At 39.3% G+C, this 24,172-nt stretch overlaps 2 protein-coding genes across 2 annotated transcripts in view; one reads left to right on the forward strand and one right to left on the reverse strand.

Annotated features, from left to right (window-relative positions):
* Window positions 1–12,955, reverse strand: part of LOC121871107 (periodic tryptophan protein 1 homolog) — a 32,806-nt gene extending 19,851 nt beyond the window's left edge. Inside the window, exons 1-5 of the mRNA XM_042373259.1 lie at window positions 12,408–12,955; window positions 10,757–10,861; window positions 9,874–9,932; window positions 5,811–6,055; window positions 741–929 (exon numbers count right to left, since the gene is read on the reverse strand). Coding sequence (XP_042229193.1) covers window positions 741–929; window positions 5,811–6,055; window positions 9,874–9,932; window positions 10,757–10,846 — 583 coding nt within the window. The 5' untranslated portion in view covers window positions 10,847–10,861; window positions 12,408–12,955. The remainder of the gene's footprint in view (window positions 1–740; window positions 930–5,810; window positions 6,056–9,873; window positions 9,933–10,756; window positions 10,862–12,407) is intronic.
* A 1,440-nt stretch (window positions 12,956–14,395) lies between these two features.
* On the forward strand, window positions 14,396–19,457 carry LOC121870948. Its single transcript, XM_042372921.1, has 5 exons — window positions 14,396–14,791; window positions 14,983–15,185; window positions 17,560–17,721; window positions 18,477–18,608; window positions 18,827–19,457. Exons 1-5 carry the CDS (start codon window positions 14,396–14,398, stop codon window positions 18,921–18,923), a joined length of 990 nt encoding a protein of 329 aa, XP_042228855.1. The 3' UTR covers window positions 18,924–19,457.
* The last annotated feature ends 4,715 nt before the right edge of the window (window positions 19,458–24,172 follow it).

The following is a 24,172-nucleotide window of genomic DNA, read 5'->3' on the forward strand; positions in this document are numbered from 1 at the left end:
GTCGGTGGTCGGTAGTATGAATGTCCTAATGCTGACGACCTCTCTAACAGCCGGGCCACTGACACATACATTACTTCAGTCCTCTGTGTGCATTTATTCTGCCATCATGCCATTTTTGTGGTGTCTCTGTTTACACACAATTCGTACTGTTCACTATTTGTGGCTATCAATCCTTTTAGTACTCTAGCAATGTCTTCCTTAATGTGCAAAATTAGTACAGTAGACTATACAATACTTCATTTCATATCAGAGCATTTTTGAGGTGAACGATAATGAAGGAAAGTTACGGTACTTTGCTATTGAGCTGAATAGACTATTTTGAATAAACAAGTTTCCCGAAAGTAACTCTGCTTCCTCAGATTTTTACTTGAGGAGCACCTCAGACAAATTTTGGTACTCTTAATTCATTACTTATTTTTGAGGGACCAAGAGGGTTGCATAATTAACAAAAACTTCCTATATTATCTTTTGTTAAGGTTAAATTACAGATACGTGCAATAAATAATTAACTGTATATGCATAAAACAAAGGGTTTACACTCCTCATTATGTAGAATATACAACCACATTAGAACTACATACATACTGCATAAATAAAGAAAAAATAGTATCAGACACAATCTCCAAAAGTCTTTATAGTGATATAACCTGTTTCATAATTTGGCATTGTCTTTATGTAAGCCATTTACAATAAATTAAATGCAAAAATAGGAGAGGGACAAACTAAGCTGGGTGACCTACCATAAACTTCTAGGATGGCAGCATCATTTTCAACATGTCCAACAGCAATGAGGTTGTCTGTAGGTAAAATCTCATCATCCCCATCTTCACTGTCATGATCATCTTTGTCTTTGATGGTGATGAAGGGATCACTGTCATTATCTGAATGGACAGTCAGCAGACCAATCTGAAGCAACTGGTTCATTTTATCTAAAAATACAGGGTTTAAAGTATACAATGTTAATATTTCACACAAAAAAATCAAAGTACTTTACTGTATACTGTATTCCCATTTCATATACAGTGGTCCCTCGGTTAACGAGCGCCTCAGCTAACGAGTTACCTCCCATAAGATTCTTAAATTCGGTTAACGAGCAACCCCTCGGTTAACGAGTTTCTTACGAGCCAGCCTCAACAAGTTTTGGCTTGCACTGGGCGGTCAACCAGCTGTAGTATTAGTCCGCCAATACATTAATCGGTTCTAGGGCTTAAATTCCTTACTATTTTAGTATATATCAAGAAGTTTATACTATTCAATAATTTTAAAAGTTTAATATTGAATTTTTTAGTCATTTTAACAATTATTGAACATAATTGAAGGTAAAGTAACTAGTTTAATGCGCGGCATCCAGCCTCTTAACACAGCAAACAGGCGTTAGTCTCTCTCTGTTTTCACTGGAGGTAACATCTTGCTTGAGACTCTTCAACTAAAGGCTTTTTTCTGTGTTTCCAAGCAAATTATTGGTCATTTTGAAATTTATTTTACATATTGACAATATATAGCGCAGTGCAGTGTTATTTTAAAGAAAATATTCTTTATTTACAACAAGTTTAACTTTGAAAAGCACGTGTTGACATTGTTTGAATCAAGCATGGGGCCTAAGAGATCAAGAAAAGCGATTTCAATCCAAACGAAGCAGGAAATCATAAAAAAACATGAACAAGGCATTAGAACAAATGCGCTATGCAAAGAATATGGCATGTCGACATCAACTGTGTCGACAATTCTTGCACAGAAAGACAAATTTAAAGAAGTGAAAGTGAGAGACAAATCTACAAGAGAGTTTAAAAGTAGATCCCTAATTGCAGAAACTGAGAGGTTACTTATCATCTGGATTAGGGAAAAACAGATGAAAGGTGATTCAGTTTCTACTGAATTCATTTGTGAAAGAGCCAGGGAGATTTACGAACATTTAAAGACAGATCAACCTGGTTCTTCAGGCACAGAATTTGAAGATTTTCGGGCCAGCAAAGGCTGGTTCGAAAAATTTAAGAAAAGAAGTGACATTTTCAGTGTTGTTAGGCATGGTGAAGCTGCTAGTGCTGATAAGGAAGGGGCAGCAAAGTTTTTAGATGAATTTAAAAAACTGATGGAAGAAGAAAATTATCTTCCACAGCAAGTGTTCAATGTGGACGAAACTGAGCTGTTCTGGAAAAAGATGCCCAAAAGAACATTCATCACCAAAGAAGAAGCCTCTTTACCTGGGCATAAACCCATGAAAGACCGTCTCACTCGATTACTTGGTGCCAATGCTTCAGGGGATTTCCGACTGAAGCCTATGCTTGTCTACCACTCTGAAAACCCCAGGGTGTTCAAGCAACAGAAGGTGGTAAGAACAAAGCTTGGAGTTTATTGGAAGTCCAACCGTAAAGCATGGGTGACAAGACAGCTCTTTAATGAATGGGCTGTTGATGTGTTTTGCCCTTCTGTCAAGAGCTACCTAACCACCAATAAACTCCCTTTAAAGGCTCTTCTCCTCATGGATAATGCTCCTGGTCATGACCCTGACCTTGCCAGAAATTTGGAGTATCAATTTGACTTTGTGAAAGTGTTGTTTTTGCCTCCAAACACTACATCAATCATACAGCCAATGGACCAGAATGTGATCAGCAACTTCAAGAAATTGTACACGAAGAAAATGTTTAGGTGTCATCAGGCAACTTCCAATGATCCTGAACTAACACTGAAACATTTCTGGAAGACACAATTCAACATCCTGGAGACTGTAAAATTGATTGTGTCATCATGGCAAGAAGTCTCCACTAGATCCCTCAATTCTTCATGGAAAGCACTGTGGCCATCAGTAGTCCATGATTTTGAGGGATTTGAGGAAGAAACAGAGTTGAACCAGGAGACTGTGTCCAATGGTCAGTCATTGGGCCTTGAAGTGGAGGAGGAGGATGTGGAAGAGCTTGTGATGTCTCATGAGGAGGAACTTACTCCTGATGACTTGAAGCAACTGGATGAGATGTTACAGGTAGAGGCTGACAGTGGTGAGGAGGAAATTGAAAGTGATGACCATATGTCAACTAAACAGTTGAAAGATGTGATTTACTACTGGGAGAAGTTCAGGGAACTGGATTCAAAGCACCCAGAAGTGGAAAAAACTGAACTAACTTTGTGTCATGTTGAGGACTCAGTGGTCTCCTTCTTTAAACATAAGTTAATGGTGAGGAGGACAGATGCCCCACAGACCACAACTAACACTTTCTTCAGTAAAAGGCAGAGGGAACAAGATGCTATCCCTCAGCCTTCCACTTCAAGAAGGAGGGAGGATGTTCATGGTGGAGAATCTGTCAGTCCAGAGGTTCCTGACATTTTCATGGAAGGTGACTCACCTTACAAGAAGCAGTAAAATGCTTCTCCTCCACCTCCACTTCCTTCTCTTCTCCCCTCTCCTCCTCCACCTCCCACTTCAAATGCACATCATCATCATCATCATCATCATCATCATCATCATCATCATCCAGGAGCCTTCTACATACACACCTCAAAGTAAGTGAAATTTTCTACCATTTTTGTTGAATTTAGGCAATTTTCGGTGAGCTGGAACCAATTACCCAAAAACCCATTGAAACAATGGTTTCGGTTAACGAGATTTTCGGTTAACGAGCAACCTGCTGGAACAGATTGTGCTCGTTAACCGAGGGACCACTATGTTCAATACAGTACAGCATAAATGTATTGAAAAGCATGATACATAATTAAACAAACCAAGGAAAATTTAAGTAACAAAAGCTCCATTAAAGTATACAGTACTACACTATAAAAGAAGTTCAGGGAATAATACTGTACTTGATATACAATTACAAGCACAAGACCCTGACACAAATAAATTCTGGTCAAATTTTTTTATAAAATTTTTTGTAAATAATAATACTGTACAGTGAACCCTCGAAGATTCGGACTAAAAGGGGGGACCACCTGTCCGGAAAAGCCGATTGTCCGGATTTTCTGGCGAATAATAAATGATAAAAGAAACACCAAAAATACAGTACTAATGTAGTGATAAACAAATTACTGTATATAAATCATGCATTTACCTGTGATAACATAATAAGAAACAATGAATCATTACTAGAGTGGATGAAAAAATATTCCCACTAACAACAATTGTCAACTCTTGTTTGTTTCCCACCTCCTCAGGCACCCATGTCCAAGCAACTGAAGGGTCAAGCAGCACCCACGGGTCTAAAATGTTCTTTGCTCTGGTTTGGGAATGCTTCTTAGGGAAACTTCTAGGAGGCTTCTTAGCCCATAACCCCCAAACTTTTTGTCCGGATCTTCCAAAATCCAGATTTCCCGGGTCCAGATCTTTGAGGGTTTCTGTATACAATGCAAATGGGATGTAAGTCACGGGTTGTTTGTGCGCAACACTACTCTAATGGGTCATTTGGAAGTGAAGTTATCAGTGTTAGTGAATATGTTCAGAAGAAATCTTACTGCACTGCACTAGGGAGAAGATTAATAGTGCATGTAGGCAAAAAGTGAGGAAAATAGGTACACTCACTAACTAAACTCCTGTCACCTCACTTACCTCTTTATGAACCCAGAGATTCAGAGACCTGTTTCAGTTTCACAGGTCTCTGAATCTCTGGGTTCATGAAGAGGTAGGCGAGGTGACACGACTTTAGTTGGCAAGTGTACACAATGGGGAGAGGAGAAGACAATGTGAATGTTACCTTGAACAAAGAAAGAATTGAGAGACCTGCAGGATGATTTGTTAGCTATTATGAGTAGAACAATGTATTACAGAAGGGTCGGGATATATAGCCACTTTATACAAAAAAACAAATTATATCGCGACTACCAAAATTATCGACATTTTCCAATATATAGCGATATTTTTTTTTAATTCACAAGGAAATCGGGCAGGAAATATTTCAAATTTATCACGACTACAAAAATTATCAAAATTTTCCAATATATAGCGATAAATTTATTTACAGTAGACTCATGACTTAGGTGGGGATATGTTCCTAGGCCCTCACATAAAGCCAAAAACTTATAAATTCAGAAACACTCCTAAAAATCCCCTAAATAGCCCCAAAAATAGGAATTTAATTTTTTTTTCTCTTGTGTAAAACATATGATGTCTATATTTAATTTATTCACTGTCTGGCAAGGATTCCAGCATTGCAATTTATATTCTGCTAACTTTAGTCTATGACATTTTATAAGATAAAAACTTTAAGCCTAAAACCACTTTCAATCTTGCCCGAAGTGAAGCTGGAGGGGGGAGGTGATGTATTATGACAGCTGGCGCCAGCCCCCCCCCCCCACCAAGGTTACCTAATGGTATTTATTTATCTGTCATATAAGGGGAGTTTACATTTCCTCTCATAAAACGTCAATGAATTGACTTAAGAAAAAATAATTAACATTGCTGGAATTCTTGTAAGATAATGATTAATTAGAATTATAAACATGCTATAGTTTGCAATACATAAATTTTTTTAGTAATAATTAGTACATTTTAGTACAAAGGACTAAATTTTTTATCACTTGTGCAAAATATATGACATCTATATTCAAATTATTCGCTGTCTTGCAAGGATAACAGCAATGCAATTTGTATTCTGCTAACTTTAGACTGTGCCATTTTATGTCAAGTTAAGTCACTTTTATTGGCCTCCAGAACCTAACCCTATTTTCTCCATTGATTACATGTAATCATATATCACGTTTTAGTATATAGCGAACATCCCTGGACCCTATCTTGCGATATATCCCGACCCTACTGTACGGGTTAAACCTTATTAGTGGAGAAAGAAAGTGAAGATACAGAGAGAAATCAGACAACACTTAACCATCGTTTTCGTCTTCATAAGCTGTAAACTTATAACGAGATTCAAAGTCTCCAGTTTCCTCTTCCTCCTCTTCCTTCACTTCTTTTCCCTTCTTCTTTTTTTTTTTTACAGACTTTTCTTTCCCTTCCTCAGTGGCTGATGCTTCCTTACTCTCCACCAGTTTCTTTCCTTTGACTGTACCATCCTCTTCAGCTGCCTCCTCTTCTATATCTTCAGATTCATCTTCCTCGACTTCTTCCAACTCTCTGTGCAAAAATATTTCCTTTACAGTATCAGCAATATACTATCTGTGTAACTATTACATTAGCCTGTCAAATTCTCAAATGATTTTAATGTTCAGTACAGTACTGTATTGAAGTTCTTACCGAATTAAATTGTCACAATTATTGATGAATTACCTGTATACAGTATGTGATGGAACACTTAAAATAAGTATTTATAAACTCAAATTAAGATAAATCTCTATCCTGTGAGAGACACACTGACACTATTCACACATTCACATGAATTATGATTATTATTTTTAATTATGAAAGTTGCACAGGGTGTCCATGAATGATTACTTTGATTAAAGCATGAGAGCATACAGTTAACCCTCACTTTACGCGGTTAATGTAACCCGGAGGGTCCCGCGTAAAGTGAGAAACGCATAAAGTGAATAACATAACATATGGGATTAATTGAAATGGAGTCCGGGCCGATCCCCAAACTCCACTTTTTGACGACACACAACTATGTTGTAGTAAAAATATTATCTTAACTTTATGATGGTATGCACACACAATTAATAATTAAGAGAAATATCAATAATATTAGGTTTTTTAACACTTACATTAGTAGAAAAAATGGCTGGGCACACGGGGATGGGCGGTTGGTTCCGAGGCAGAGGGCAGATTATTGGCCCTCACCTGTGTCACTTGTATCAATTGTATCACTATCCACCACAGAGGCTTGCAGGGCCTCTTTGTCAAACTCCCCAAAGTCCATATAAGTCCATATCCTCACCATAATTATCACTATCACTGACTTGGGCCGGCTGTGGTGGGTGGCGGGTGAAGAACTGGTAATGTTTTGATGACTGGGCGACCTTGTGCGCACCATGTTCACGCCGCTTACACAACATGGCGGATGGCGGGAGGTTTGGATCCAAAAATGGCGCGGCTCGCCAGCCGCTCTCCGCGTAAAGGGGTACACGCACCGCGGAATGTGAGCATCCTGGGTTCCGGCAGGGCACCGCGTAAACGTGGAAACGCGGAATGTGGGACCGCGTAAAGTGAGGGTTAACTGTACTGTTTTTAGAGTAATCATTTAGTGGTGGACAACATTCTTGCAATTTTCATGCAGTATTTTCAAGTATCAATCAACATCCTTTTTCATTACCATTTCAGACTGTTTGCCACTCATGCTGGGAGTTAACAGGAGATGTATCTGCTAGACTATATGCAGACAGGTATGGCTTGTTTACTTCTCCCTGCTAGTTGTCTTAGTGCTACTGTCTAGTACACTTAGCAATCAAGTATCTTTACTACAGCGTACTTACATTCATATTTCTCAAGACGATATCTCCTAGTGGCAACTGCTACAGTATTTCTACTTGTAGTGCTATAACGTTCACTATTTAGGGTATATTATCTTGTTATATACTGCATTAAATAAGATTATTTCAACCTTGCAAAGCATTAGTATACTAATATTTAATAGGTACTGTACAGGTTTGGAGGGTCATACATACACACTTTACTGTCACAAACCTAACTCTTTCATGTGTTTTCATAACTACAATTGAAAGTTTTGTATGAATTTTTTGCACTGAACCTCAAAGATAGTGTACAGTAAAGGCTCGAATAACGACGGTAATGTGTCCTCCAATATTGCAGTGTAAGGTGAATCATCGTATCGCGAATCATTTAATTACCATTAAAATAAGGCAATAATAATGAGATGTTCCCAAGTGTGACCTTTTCATATCTTTTGTGTGGCTTTTTACCCTCTTTCTCCCCCAAAACAAGACAATTATGGGGTAATGAAAATTACCAACTATACTTTTTAAATAATGTTTCTGAATGCACCTTATACAATATAAATGAATAATAATAGGGTCACACAAGAGAAGAGGAGATTAGGATGCCAGTGTTTCTGTTTGTGTTTACAGCCAGGAGTCAGGGACGATAGTTCTACACAAGAAAATCAAGAAATAAGACCCTGGTTGTAGCTGTAGTAAAATTAATGTAAACAAATGAATATATATGTTTTAAGTAAAGAAAAAAAAAGTGAGATGGATTGGGAACGCCAACATATACGTGCGCATTTAAGGATACCGCGTCATTTATCTTTTTAAGAAAATGTACAAAAGATTCATTAGTGTTTATTACACCTACTTATAGCCGAAACATTCAAGATCCATCGACAATGACGTTGAAAGCTTCAACTATACAGTATTTACTTTTAGTGAAGTTGTCAAATAAGTCAAGTGTTTTCCACCCTATGAGACAATGGCAGCCAAATTAAGGTAAGTAATAGACTCATATCTGTTTTCCACATTCTTCTACACACTTTCTTTTAATCCACAAGGGTTAAAATGATGTTTAGGGAAAATTGATAAAAGTTTTTTTTTGTGCCCTGGGGGGGTTGATCAGCGAATCACTCTACCGCAGTCATCAGGGCCGGTATCCACAAAACTTTTAAGTGCAGACAAACAGTTGTTAAGGTTGACATTTTCCTGTTAAGCACTAAAAGTAAATAAACAAAACTTTTAAGAGCCTTAATAGTATTGTCAAGTTAGAAGAACCACTGGAGCACTTTTATGTCCCATAATAGTCATCTGTCAGTTGATACCATGGCGAACCAACATCATCATCAGCGGCGGCAACACATTTATCGGGAAAGGAGCTATATATTTAATGAATATAGTGTATATATATATATTAAATATAGTGTGAATATATTGTGAGTATTCCCTCTTTTATAGCACAGATTTTCTTTCTTGACTTCGACAGTGGCTCACACTCTGCCAGAATCATCTAAAACAACAAGAAAACTTGCGAAAAAAACAAATTTTCATGTGAAAAAAAATGGTGATGGCTGGTTAACAAAACAAGAGCGATGCTGCGTGTCACCATAACATCAAATTGGGACTTGGAAAAATTTGTGATTGTTACAAGTAATAAATCGCGAATATCGCGTTTATTTTTGGAATGCGCCGCTTAATTCAAGTACGTATATTCTTTCGTTACGCGATGAGATCTACTAAATAGTCAGGAAAAAAAACGTAAAAAGGTGATGGGAGGATAAAAAAAAATGGCCCCCTCTTTTTGTCTTTATTATTCAGGAAAGCCTTCAAGCGGCCATTCAATATTGACTTTTCCTCTTCAATGGCAGTTGGGCTTCCATTTCTTTTGTGGAGTTGAGGCTTCCATTTCCTCAATAACACGTTTGTTTACTAACAGCACGGCAAGGAAACACCGCCGATCACTATCCCTGGTTAATAAATCCTCCTTCAAACCGCATAGATTAGATTTTATTTTTAATGATCAAATTGGATATAAATGTAAATATTGAAATTAATCTTCATAATTTTATTGAGGTTATGCAGCCGTAAGACCATTTTATATGATGAACTCCTGTTATCTTTAGCGCTGTTTAGCTGTACTTAACAAACAACTATTTGTGCGGTAAAAGTTTGCTAGTTAAGCTTTGTGTATAACTTTTAAATTTTACTGCTAGCTAACAGTACTATTATGTCATTAGCATTAAAGTTTTGTGTATATGGGCCCTTGTTAATATCAAAGAAATCATTAAAACAAAGGAATGTCACTTCATTAATTTTTCTTTTTACAAAAGAAATATGATACCTAACACAGGTAAGGCAATGTTTTTCTTTTTTCTCCTTTACGTAAGTTACATTAGAAAATATACTCAAAGAATGCACATATTGTATTCAAGAAACAAGAGATAACAATGCTATAATAAATCATACAATTTAGGGCACAGTTTGCAAAGAATAATATATAAAGTACAGTACAGTACAGTGCGTATTGCTAAAATAAAACAAAATATTACTCACTCAACCTTTCCCTTTGTTTCTTGAATAATACGTGCCAGTTCCTCCTTAGAAATTTCAACCTGAAATACAGTAGTCATGCATTAGGCTGCAGTGCAGAAGATTAGACAACTGTGATGTATTTATAACCATCCCCCAAAAAAGTGTATTAATTTGTTTATTTAAAAAGATAAAGATAATGAATATTAACATTAAATCATTTCCCTAATTTCATTTTATAAATCTTTAATTTCAAATGTTTGTTTACTTCTAAGACCAAAAAATCTTATAGTATATCAAAAGTGGCACTTCAGTACAGTGAAACCTCTATTTAAATGACAACAGTATAAAGAGAGGAAAATTCATTATATTGAGGGTCAACTTCCATCTAACGAAGTATAACGATATGGAAATACGAAATACTGAAAGAAGCACAGTATTGCATTATCTGTGAACCAGCAGCAAGCAATCACTAAAATGAAGTGAAACAGGTTGACTATCAGGGTCACCCACTGCCAAGAAGACAAACGAGGCCACTACTTCCAAACACGTGGAGAAAAATATACAACACTGATTAATTATTAAACTCATCCAAAATCTCTATTTGTTAAAGTTCCAGCAGTCACAAGATGCCTTGACACATACACCTATAGCTACTATATTTATGGCCGCCTGCTTCACCCTCAAGTTGACAATAAATTCTGTAATTATGGTAAATAAACAAATACTGTATGGTTAAAAAATTTTCCAACATCAAAGCAATAAATTCTGTACAGTAATACTGTAAGTTACAGTATGCTACTTTAATATAAAAATTAAACTGAAGACTGTACTGTAAATGTTTTTTCTTTGGAATGATATTCAATCTTCAACATTCATATACTGCTGTATACTGTAGTTAACTTACCTTCTCTGGATTTGCCTTAGCAGCTCCCCTTGGTACCCAGGCAGCACAAGTAATAAAACTAACACGTTCTTTCCCTTCTCCGTCTTCCATTTTAATGCCAAAATTCTGAAATTATTATTCATAATTTTAAAACAGTACATCAAACCAATAGATACAAAATACAAAAGTTAATACAGTAAAATGTTGTAGCAGAAGGCCACCCACATAATAACCGGCCAGGCCCAATATATATATATATATATATATATATATATATATATATATATATATATATATATATACAGTATACACACACTCTTGGGCGATCGGTCACGTCTCTGTTACACACTGTTGGCAAGTACTGGGCATGCACCGGCTCTTGAATGTACCTGAACCTGCTCCAGTGTTGGTCAAGTCTTGTCTTGAAAGAACTTACACTCAGTGCCGTCACAACACTTTCTGGTAGATTGTTCCAAGAGTTCACATTTCTCACTCCAAAAAAGTTTGCCCTCACAGTTTTGTGGACTTGCGGCTTCTTCAATCTTTGCCCTCACAGTTTTGTGGACTTGCGGCTTCTTCAATCTTGAGCTGTGACCCCTTGTGGGGCAAGCATCTGCCAGCTCCGAGTAAGGACACTTGACTGGTGGCCCTCCTTTGAACATTTTCAACCAACTGATAGTCCCTAGCATATCTCGGGGACCAGACGGGGTGACAGTACAACAGATGGGGAAGCACTTCACTCTTGAAGATCGTTACGAGGGAAAGACAATCTAGATATCTGAACAACCTTCTTATAAGACCCAATAATTTATTTGCCTGGTAGAGGTTAGGTTCACACATTCAACAATGGCTGGATTTCCTTGGTACTTTCACTAAAATTTTTATTTTAATGCACAGAATGAAAATCTGGTGGAGAAGCATACTGTACTGTACCATACTCTAAATTAACATAAGCTGCAAGTATCTTACCTTCCTAACCTAACCTAACCTAAATAATAGCTCTCATATCATTGCTAGTTTAGGTAAGTTTAGGCTGGTTTATGTTATCTCAGATAAATGACACAATATCAGTCACTAGAAGCCTTTGTATAAAAAAACAAAAACAAAATTGAAGTGTAAAAACAGCACCACCGTTGGGTGGACGAGGTGGACCATTTTTATTAAAGGGAAAAAACAAAATATGAAGAATGTATTTAAGTCCTCCACCCAGTTTGGTACTGTATGTTTGAGGTAAGAAATGAGAGTTAACCTATGATTTATGCCTACCCCACAGAATAAAAACATTGTGTAAACCAACGCTAAAACACATTGCTCAACCAAAAATCCATGGTTGTCCACTTGTAAAAATTGACCGAAACTTCTTTGTGAAGAATTGACCTCAATGTTAGTACTAAGGCCTGACCAACTCAGTCAAGTATTACCAAAATGAAGATCAGAAATTATTAAAGGACATGTAATTACATTAGGAAACTATAAAATTATCGTAGGCTTGAATCATATCTTTACAAATACATTCACCATGAGGAGTAAGGTCATACATGGACAGTAAGGTCATCATAACTAATGTCTTGTATGAGAAGTAAAGGTTATATTAAATACATTTTACCTGGCTAAGATAAACAGGATTTCCTGTGATATAACACACATACTCTCACTTCAGGAGTTACGTTACCTTAACTAATGTGAACTTTGTTGATTGTTGACAATAACACACACTTATGTTGGTTCTCCTGTGAACCTTGTTGGTTGTTGAGACACACACACACTGGTGGCTCTCCTGCACGTGTTGGTCAGGGCCACAACAGCTGACTGACTGTTGGTCAATAACACACACTGGTGGCTCTCCTGCACGTGTTGGTCAGGGCCACAACAGCTGACTGACTGTTGGTCAATAACACACACTGGTGGCTCTCCTGCACGTGTTGGTCAGGGCCACAACAGCTGACTGACTGTTGGTCAATAACACACACTGGTGGCTCTCCTGCACGTGTTGGTCAGGGCCACAACAGCTGACTGACTGTTGGTCAATAACACACACTGGTGGCTCTCCTGCACGTGTTGGTCAGGGCCACAACAGCTGACTGACTGTTGGTCAATAACACACACTGGTGGCTCTCCTGCACGTGTTGGTCAGGGCCACAACAGCTGACTGACTGTTGGTCAATAACACACACTGGTGGCTCTCCTGCACGTGTTGGTCAGGGCCACAACAGCTGACTGACTGTTCCAGTAATATACTGACATCGTCTCCGAATATCAACAAGATCCTTTCACAGAGATTAGCTTTAGTAAGGAATACTATCTATATTATTATTTATATTTTTTGCATATTTTATGCAATTCCACCAAACTATCAAATAAATTATTAAATATGTGAATTTGCACACTGGCATACATTTTAATAAGACAAGTATAGTCTTTATAATAGAAGAAATGTGCTTATTTTACCACTTTTATTAAATTATTAAACATTATATGAATTAGTAAATATATTAATAATATCTATATCTCATCTTAGATCATTGACCATTGAATTTACGGCTTAATGTTCATTCAAGTGGTTTCCATGACAACTAAGGACGCCAGCAGGCTGTTGTCATCCCAGGTAAAGGTGAGGCAGTAACCCTGCCAGGTAAAGGTGAGGCAGTAACCCTGCCAGGTAAAGGTGAGGCAGTAACCCTGCCAGGTAAAGGTGAGGCAGTAACCCTGCCAGGTAAAGGTGAGGCAGTAACCCTGCCAGGTAAAGGTGAGGCAGTAACCCTGGAATACATTTCAGACCTTTTCATTGTAAAATTTACCGCTTCAACATTTGAAAATAAAAGGTAAGTTTATAAATGTAATAACCTTTCAATATTTCATTATGTTATTAAGCGGTATAAACTTTAGACCCCCAAGTACTGTATGTCAAAATCAGCTTTTTTTTCAGATACAGTACACTGAACAGCTGTATAATCTTCAGGGGCAGATCCAGGGTAGGGGTCCTGACCCCCATTTTCATCAGAAAGTTCCAATACTTTTTTTTAATGCAATATTATACTCAGGAGATTATCTCCTAATATAAAGTGCACATGACTTCAAAATGGCCTCAAAATGCCCATGATATTGGTCAGATTAAAAAAAATCAGGGTGGGTTCGGGGTTATTACAAGGTTTATTGCCATTCATTATAATGTTCTTATATAGTTTATTGTCCTCTTGTTATTACTAACAAATAGAAATCGATAACGAAAAGTTTTATGAAAGTGATCCATGTTTTGGAGAATTATTGTGGACCAGTATTATTGATCAGGAAATCTACAAGGTAAGCGATAGTTTCTCTATGTATGTTTAACAAGGTAAAGTTTAATTTGGTAATAAATCTTGAGGAATCTGGTAATGAGCGCAAATTCAGACCTGACAGATAGCTCGATTACCGTTTTGTCTTCCTGGCGGCAGAGCAGAGTGGACCCTGTTGTCATCCTGCCTCACTGAGAGTCCCTGTATACAGATATGGCTAGGTAAGTGTACTGCTGTTATCCTGGTCAGGTTCAGTATACCAGGCGGTTGTATCAATACTAAACCTCACAGAAAAGTAATTAAAAATAAATATTTGCGACATTGTATGAAATAAGAGATAAAGTTAAAACAAAGACATATTTTCAACACAGGCACCACCACCACCATGGAGGAGATCATCCAAGAAGCCAACAAGGCGGTGTTGGAGGCCACACCACCAGCAGGTCAAGAAAAATCCGCGGCCGCTCTACACTTTCCCGGCGTTCGCTTCGCTGACGAGAACATCACGACGAAGCCTCAGCAGGAGACGCAGGTGGTGGTGGAGAGCCTGAGGAACAATACCATGGAAGACGTGAGACCACCTGAGAAGGAAGAGGTGGAGGTGGTGGAAGTGGACTGGTTGGGGGTGCCTCTAGCATCCTCCACCCTCCCGGACTACACCTCCATGTACCGCCACCATTACCCGGATTACACTCGCGGGGACATTTTGGCTCACCAACGGGAGTACCAACCTGTCACAAGTGTAAACAGGAGGACAGAAGGGCGGGAGCTACACGAACAGGTTGGTTGGAACATTTGGACGGGTAGCTGATTGTTCATGTTAATTTGTTTTTTATTTATTTGCTGATTATAAATATTCTACACACCAGATATGAGAGTCGAGATGTCTGTACGTTGAAGAAACATTTGAATTATTTTAATTTGTCTCGTTACACTTACTTTATACCTCTCTCCCTCTCATTCCTTGGCTAGTTTGAGGGCGTGGGGTGGGTGTCACGGGACACGGTACCTACTGGTCAAGTGGGTGGCTACGTCAAGAAGGGCGGGCAAGTTGGGCGGGCTTTGCTCCACCCACAGGGAGACCGCTGGACCACTCCACCGCCTGTGGTGGACCGACTTCGACGGACCGACCCCATGGAATACCTCAACCTGTGTGAACCCCTCAACAAGTTACCGTGAGTAGTGGGTCGTAAGATGTTATAATGGCGGATGGAAAAGAAAATACTACGGCCGGAACCATGAAGTCATTTAAATTTAATTCTACATGAATCAACCAAACTTATCTTCTTAAAAACACAATTGACTTAACGATCCTGGTCGTCGTATTTTTTTTCCACTTGCCATCTTGTAAGACGTACTGCCTTCTTTAACTTTGTTATTAGAACACGATTAACTCGTTGAGTTTTCCTGTGAGAAAAATTTTGGACCTTTTAAGTTAGTCTAAAATAAAATTTTAAACCATTTGAATTGTTTGTGAGAAACGTGTAACCCCTTTGAGTCTGTCTTTTACACATATTTCTTTTACACTTAAAGATCCTTGAGTTATGGACCCCCGAATCTCCTTATGTATGGGTGGAGGTTCAAGACATCTGAAACTAATCATAATCTTCTGATAGCAGCAGCTACATTTTTTTTAATTTCCTTTTTTTTGTTTATTAGTGAGTATTTCTTTTAGTCGTGAAAATAATATAACAAAGATGACTCACGACGACAGCACAGGTGAGATGCTGCAGCAGACACGAACCTTGGCCCTGGAGCAGGACAGACAAGGGCTCTGGTTGACCCTCCTGCTGGGGCAGGAGCCGGTCAGATTCCTGGTGGACTCCGGGGCCAACTGTTCTACCATCAGCGTTGCCCTAGCGAAGCGTACCGGCTTCCTGGGCCAGATAGTCATGGTGCATGACAAACGAAACAAGGGATTAACTGGTTTCCTGCCGTGTGACCTTGTGTGCGAGGGAAGGTTCATCCTACACGTTGTGGTGGCAGTTGTTACACATCTCGACTGTCCTCTGTTAGGGATGGATTTTCTAATAAGGTACAACTGTACTTTAATCACGGATCCACACTATTCTTTATTGGTTGTGTGCCCCCGACGCTACAAACAGCCCCACGCCCCCTGCCGGGGAATCTTCAAAGAGTGTAATGTCGGAGGCGAGTGTGTGACCGCCATGCTTGACACTGGGTGTACACACACGTTCATCACCTCCGCTCTGGCCAGACACCTTGGCTTGGTTAAAAAGATGTGTACACCAAGCTTCGTGATACTTTATGACGGATCGCTCTCCATGGTCCGTCATAAGGTGAAAAATGTTGCAATTTGCATTGATGGCGTGTACTATAAAACAGATATGTTAATTGACTCTACTGAAGGGCCTCAGCTTCTGCTAGGAATGGATGTCATTAAGGGAATGTCTATCTACTTTGACAGCAAGCAGATGGTGATGGGGGGGACGAACCCCGCTTTTGTTGGGGGCGCCCAGGAGCCCCTTCCTTCCTTCTTCTCTACACAGCCATCCCAGAAAACCATCGTGTACAGGCCTCCTACTACTGTCAAGAAAAGACTTAAAAAATTATTCTCGAAGTTATCAAAGTTTGTTAGAGGAGGCTGTCGCGGCTGAACATTGATTTTAATTTATTTTTACCTACGATACCATCTTATATTAATTATATAAACTTATAGTTTAACTTTAGCTACTTATTATAATAATTGACATTCAGTCAGTTTGACCAAGAGCAGCTGACAAAGTCATGAGAGGCTTGTTTCCGGTAGTCCTTATACCAGCAGCATCTGGTGTTCTTAGGGCGAGGCGGTCACTCATCCAAGTACTAACTAGACTCAACGTTGCTTGGCTTCTCTAATAGAACAAAAAACGGCGATTCCAACGTGATACTTTTTAGCAATCGTTGGTTTACCTTCACTGAGTCGTATTTTAAGAGAATTTTATTCTGTTTATATCGGTTACGTCTGGCTGCCTCCTTTCAGCACCAAGACTGTTTATCTTGTGTCCTGCTGAACCTTCCTCTTGTGTATCAGGTCCCGCAGCATATATTTCTAGTACAGGAAGATATCACTGACCTGTCCTTCCGATACACACACACACACACACACACACACACATGTATATATATATACATATACTGAATAAATATATAGGGCACCGTGACATATCTGCTCCCTTTCAAGTGTTGGTATGGGTAAAATGAAATGTGTAGTTGGTATCAAAATGTCAATTTTAGTTTCAATTTCAAGTAAAGGGCATTGAAGGTCCAGGGAAGGGGGAGTAGGAAAGATAGGGTAAAGCCACTGGACGATTTTTTTAACTGTCCACACGTATGTACTAATTTGTTTTTCCTTCTTTCTTTCTCTTCCTGTCTGTCTCCTTGTGTTCCTCTATCTATATTAATATTTTCATAATAGCCTGTGTGCCTCCCCCACTCTTGTATTATTTTTTTCCGTTTGCACCTCTATAATTATAAGGAATATATATTCAATTGTTTTCCCATTTTTATCAATCTGCCTGTGTGGTTCCTCCTCTTCGCGGAGGTCAGTGTTGAGCGGCTGGTGTATCAGTGGGTTGTACAGGATCAAGCTGCCCTGGACGAGCGAGCCACTGTGGGCCGCTCTTGCAGAACTTCGGGCTTCACCGCCAACTCTTCCCCTCACCTCCCACCCCCAGAGGATAGGAACTTCTTCTCCGTTTATGCTCACAGGTTGGTAACATCTCTTGTCGAGTAAGATGTAATAACTGTGATTATGTCGTGCTGATATACGGTACTGTACTAGCGGCTAGAGATCGCTCGTCAGCCGGGTTGTGAAGGTTTGGAGCAAGTGACACCATATTTTTACAAGCAAACACCAAGGGTTTTTACAGTGTCTTCCAGGTGACAGTAGACAACACAACTCAAATTTACACTCGCGAGACAGACAGTCGCCCTTGTTTTATCATGGTGTTGGAAAGCGACGGTTGTGAAACGTTGAGGCAACGTAAAGGCCATAAGGAACTAAGGAGGTTTACCAGCACAGTATATTACTGCTTTAATAATAATAATAATTTGTTCCTAAATACACCATATTATGCTTGTTTTCCTTTTCCTTCCTTTATCTTTCCCTCTCCCGATTTTTCTTTTTTTACATATTCATTTAGAATGAACACAATTGATCATGTATTCAATATTTTGTTGCTTTAAAGGAATATGAACGTTTCAAATAATAAAGAGTTACGAAAGCTTAAGTCTTTTTTGTTTTCGATTTTCTAAGACGAATTTGATGTCCGGTTGAAGGATGTTAACGTTACACAATTTTTTATCATAGTGTGCGATAACATCTACCAGTGGGATTTATTTCAAAGGATTCCATAACACATTATGAGTTACAAATCTTCATTATTTAATATATTATACAGTAATAGAAAAATACACGTGAAATAGTTTATGTATGAAACATCAACAATGTCTACTTTCTGCAGTTACAACGTTCAAGTTCCTTGTGATGATGTGGAAGGCCTCCATCCTTCTCTACAGCCTCCTGCTGCCGCCCTTGAGTACCCAGGCTACGGCGGCACCCACACCATGGACGACACCCCTTCCGCCTTCCTCAGGTACGTTAAGCTACCAGCTACCAGATCGATTGAGGAAATTAGAGAGTTTGGTGGTTTTAAATGTGTAAAGAATTCTAAGATAAGATTGTTACAGCAGGTATAGGTGGGCCCAGAGAGACCTCCATCCAGCCCCTCATACTAGACTCGTGATGACGTGTAGTGTGTGTGTGTATACTGTATGTGTTGACAGTAACTCATGGTACATTATTCTCCTGCAGGTTGACGCCTCACCAGCTACGGACGAAGCCAGACCTGCTCCAGCGTTCTCGTTCCCACCGCCTTCGCCAGGAACACAAAGAGTTTACCAATTTCTGACTTGCTGGAGGCTCTTCATTGCTGTGGTACTTAACCTGATCATTATGATATACTTACTTTTATACCCGAAACGTTTAAATATTGAGGACCAATATACTGAATATGAGAAGTACACACAGTATCTACTTTGCTGCAAGTTTTTATATCCAAGATTTCATTTTGTGCTGCTATGTATTATCTTATTTCACAGGTTATCTTATTGCTCAATTAGCATTAGCTATCTACTGTAAGTGCAGCACTTTATTTGGTTACCTGTATATAACTTAATTTCCACGAACCACATATTACTGTACTATTTATTTACCTTTTTCTTTTTATCTTTGGAAAACAGAACGTAATTTCAAATGATTGCAATTGATTGTATCTTTGGCACACATTTGAAAGGTTGAACATGACGTTTCCCAGATGTAAACAAACAGCCGACATCTTTATCTCTGGATGGGTTAGAGTCGTACCGTTAGACCAAGATTAGATTTTTTTTTTAGATTGCCCCCGTGGGGGCTAGTTTATTGGGCACCCCCTTACATCCTGTGCAAGGTGAAGCGCAGAAGCGTTTACAGTGCCCATCTGGGAAGCATGCAGAGTTCATGCTTGCCTTTATGACTCATGCATTAAGGGCGTAAAAGCCTGAATGGTCATGGGTTTTGTCAGCAAGTTACATAAAGTGAGAGAATGATGAGTGTGGGGGTGAATTTTCCCGGTACAATATATCTGTTTATGGCAAAGCGTGGCAGGTCCCTAATAATGTCAAGTGCCAGGCCATAGCCTTAGGCATTGACAATATTGAGGGACATACCTTTTAGTGTGATTGTGATGGCGTGTCCGTCGGTAGTGTCGGCTTCAAGGGGACGTCGAGAGGTTGGTAGGGGACGCCCTTCTTGGCATAGATACGTAGTCCACCACCAATTACATTTCAGGACGGTATCATCCTCCCAAATTCTGAAATAAATATGTTAGGCCTCACCATTTCCTCCAATATGTCCTGGAAATCACACATCCTTAGTATAACTAAAGCTGCCTCTCGAAAGTTGGGAATGTTGTACAGATGCCGCAGCTACTTCACTCCTGAGCAGTTGCTCCAAGTATATAAGGGATTCATTCGTCCTAACTTGGAGTACTGCTCTCATATCTGGGGTGGCTCTTCTGTCCAACTCTTAGATAGGGTGGAATCAAAGGCATTTCGTCTTATTAACTCTCCTCCTTTAGTCGACAATCTCTCTTCCCTTTCTCTTCGCCGCAATGTTGCTTCACTCTCTCTTTTACAGGTACTTTAACGGGCAATGTTCGGTGGATTTGGTATCCTGTGTACCGCCGGCAAGGCCGTGGGCTCGTAACACACGTCTTGCCCGCGGTGCCCACCGTTTCTATGTGGATGTCGGTCACACGAGAATAACCCGTTATAGTACCTCCTTCTTTCCTCACACAGCCAAACTGTGGAATGCTCTTCCTTCTTCTGTGTTTCCATGCTCTTACAATCTGTCTCACTTTAAAAAGGTGGTTTTCCGGCATCTTCGTGGTGTAGATTAATACAGTATAACCTTTTTTTCTATATTTTCAATTTCTTTCCGTTCTTTTTTTCGCCCTCCAGGCTCCATTGTGGGTCGTTTGACCTGTGCCCGGGTTGGCTAATTCCCGTAAAAAAAAAAAAAAATAAAAACCTGCCCATTATCTACAGTAAAGCAATGGAATCGACATTGAGACTATGCAGGAGAAGGAGGTTTGTGTGTGTGTGTGTGTGTCATCAGCAGTAGTTACGTCACCTTTACAGCACTTCACGGGATTCCTAGGAAGGTTACATAGTTGTTGCTATTATTAGCATCTAAACATGTAGAGCGACTCTTATATTATGACACTGGCAGGCTCCTTCCTCTCATGGCCAAACCCATAGTTCATTTCTTCACCGTGTCTTTGATACGTAAAGTGGTGAGTAGTGGTGGAGAGGGTGAGTGGTGGGTGTTGGTGGTGGTGGGGGTGAGTGATAGGAGTTGGTGGTGGAATGATCGGGTGGTGGTGGTGGAGGGGTGATTGATGGGTGGTAGTGGTGGGGGGGATGAGTGTCGGGTGGAAGGGGTGAGTGGGTAGTGGTGGGTGGTGGTGATGGTGATGGCAGTCAACCACCTGACCTCGGCTGCTCATTGGCTTCTGTCTAGGTTACACAATGTTCAGTAGTGTTTATTTGGTTCATTTTGTAGTGTTTACAGTATAATGGTGGCGAGTGACGCCTTGTGCGGGGTGTTAAGTCTCAGGAAATCTTATTACTTTTTTTTATTGACTCAGGCGTCGGTGAATTAATGTATGTTATTATTGTTTATATTGAATTTTTTTTTTACGTAGTAAAAAAAAAAGACAAAAAAAGAAGTTAATGATAAAAAATCATGTCATTAATTTTTCAAGTGTTGAAGGTCGGATTCCTGTAATATATAAAGTTGTGTCGATGGCAGCTCATGGGACAATCATTAATTAATTCCCTGTGCAGTTAGACGAATATCAAGTCCTGTGAAGGTGAGATAATACCAGTACCTTTAGAGACAGGACAAGCAACAAAGTCGAGAGGTGACGTGAATATCAGACAATCACATTGAAAAAGATGAAATCAGGTAGATCTTTCTTCGTCATGTCTAAAATTTGGCAATATTAATTATTTATCAAGACGCTAGAATGTATTTTATGTCGTCTTAGAAAAATTACAGGACAATGGAAACCTGTTAGCTATTCTTTCAATATTCTATAATATTAATATTTATATATCAAACTAATTTTTTTACCTTCCTGGAATATTTTTTAAATTGTTGTTTTATTATAGACATGAATTAAATAGAAATACAAATTATCATTTATAAATGTTTGGGGTTTGAAAGCCTCGTTAACTGTGTTTAGTTATGTAAGTAAACAAATAACTACTTTGAGTATGTATAACAGTAATGTAACTCTTGCCTTATAGTCGTGTTGCGTAACAGTCGTCATCGTTGTTCATATTTACGTGCTACCACTCTATCTATACCTGGGTGTTGAGTTAGGCAAACTTTGTGGCATCTTTTATTCCATTTGAGTTCATTTTAATGAATCGTAGTAAAGTTTTTGATATATAAAGCTCCACCACATAAAGTAATAGACGGTGGCAACTATCCGTCCTTGGCGTGGGGTATATATATATATATGAAGTAGGAGCTCAGAAGCACTTCATATTCTCTCCCTCGTCCAACCCTTGAACACTCAGCTCTTGCCTCACGACCGTCTCACCAGACCCGATTCCTCTACACGGACTTCTGCTACTGTTACTATTTTCTTCATCTGCTGATACATCCAGTGATGGACCTATAAAGTTCAGAAGTCAAGAAGAGTGAATTTGACGATAAAAACAATATCAAACATTTGTGCTAAAGTATTGTCAAATGTTTTAAACAGTGAAGTTGATTATTGCGTGATTTACAAAAGCTTCTGAAAACAGCCAAGTCTCTGTAATATACTAGACAATTTAGAGCCTTTGTACACTTAAAGACTCAAAATGTTCAACTCCTTCATGAGCCCCACGACCAGCCCCTGCCCATCCCCTATTAGAGACCTGGCAACCACCATCAAGAGGGCAAGCAGCCCAAGGCGAGAAAAATATAAGACATTCGTTGAGTCCCAAGAGCCAATATACTCCAAAGGAAGGTTGACGATGACTGGAGGGTTCACAGACTTCCGTCCTTGTCCGTATTACCTGGAGAAGGTTAACTCTTTGGATTCAAACGGAGGCACACCATCCTTATCGTCTTCACGGTCCACGTCTTGTGACTCAGGTGATGCCATAATGGAACCCCAAGTCACAAAGCAAAGTCGCTGCTTCGTAAAAATTCCAAGGGAAAGCCTAATGACTGTCATAGGACACCTTTCGCCTCAACTTTCTAAAAAATTGAGGCAAGCGGAGAAATCCCATACTCCCCCAGCACCAATAAACCCAACATGGCCCACCATGGTGAACAACTACGGCCGAGCGATATCTACTTCTTCGGTGCAAACACTGGTGGTGCCCATGGAACCCAGTCTCACCGCCATGAAGGCTCAAGCTTTGCTGGACGAGAGCAGAGACATTAGAACGATGCTTCAGCTATTCGCCCGTAAAAACAACCTCCAGAGACAACAAGAAGAAGTTGACAATTCGTCCATGTCATCTGGAAGTGATAAGGAGGAACACGAAGACGAACCTTGCAACTACCACAACACAGAACAACCATCTCTGGCACCCAACAAAGATATCATCTCTGAGCATGATGACCTTATTCGAGTTGACATTTCCAGTCAAGATACTTTCCCCATTAACCCCAATATCACTGTCAAGTATGCTGAGGGAAGCACCGGGACACCCAACACTTCTGAGGACGAAGGCTTCCTGGGGGAGACCCTCTTGGAGGCCCTGGACTTGGAAGCCTTGCCGACGCTGAGCCCCGAAGAGCTGGTCAGCACGTCGGCGGTGAATGAAGTGCGTAATGTGCACCTCGTCTGTGATTATATTGTGCTAGAAACGGCTCCTCCATCCGATTCTGCTTTTGTGTAATAAGTTCAAACAAACGTTTTCCTTCCTTGAAGTTTGAACGTGCACTATCACCGATGAACTTTTTATCTATTGTAAACGTTTGTGTGTCTGCCAACGTTTTGAGGCTTGAATGTGTCTGATTCTCATGCAAATATGTGTGTGTGTATTTGCTATCGGTATCAGGAAATTTAATGTACTTATTTCAGCTCAGTTTTGTATTCTGTCGTGGATGTGTGTTTTCAAAGAATGAATTAATTCGTACTGACTGTATACAGTACACATATTGATGTATGGGTGTGTCATACTGTACTTGTATATATTGTTCTGTCCTTCCCAATTACATTGTCAAATAAACTATGACAGAAAATTTGGTAGGTTGTCTGTTCAGTTAAAGACACCGAACTGTATAATGCATTTAGTTTGATACGACTGACCAATAGAAGCTTTACCGTAGAACTTTCTCTACACAAGGACATGTTTAGCTCTCAACTCTTATTTGGAGAAAATGAGTAAACTATGCGGTAACTATTTAATGTTAACTGATAGACCATTTTCTACCTAAATTGTTAAAAGGTATAACAATTCAGACTTGTTACTTGTGTTTTTTTTTTAATTATTAACGAAGCATCACCATTAATTTTATTCCAAGTTGTACCAGACATGGAAGATATTTATTCTCTGATGTGTAACAAATCATATTGGTGAACAATGTATTCAGTCAGTATTTGTAAAC

The sequence above is a fragment of the Homarus americanus genome, unplaced genomic scaffold (genome assembly GCF_018991925.1).
Source record: "Homarus americanus isolate GMGI-L3 unplaced genomic scaffold, GMGI_Hamer_2.0 scaffold52512, whole genome shotgun sequence".
In the NCBI taxonomy this organism is placed as follows: domain Eukaryota; kingdom Metazoa; phylum Arthropoda; class Malacostraca; order Decapoda; family Nephropidae; genus Homarus; species Homarus americanus.

Bases quoted from the DNA above. Each gene is read 5' to 3' on its own strand.
- LOC121870948 (XM_042372921.1), top strand. From the start codon at position 14,396: ATGGAGGAGATCATCCAAGAAGCCAACAAGGCGGTGTTGGAGGCCACA. The intron at 14,792-14,982 runs GTTGGTTGGAAC...TTCCTTGGCTAG, and splicing joins GGCGGGAGCTACACGAACAG to TTTGAGGGCGTGGGGTGGGT. The intron at 17,722-18,476 runs GTTGGTAACATC...TACTTTCTGCAG, and splicing joins TTCTCCGTTTATGCTCACAG to TTACAACGTTCAAGTTCCTT.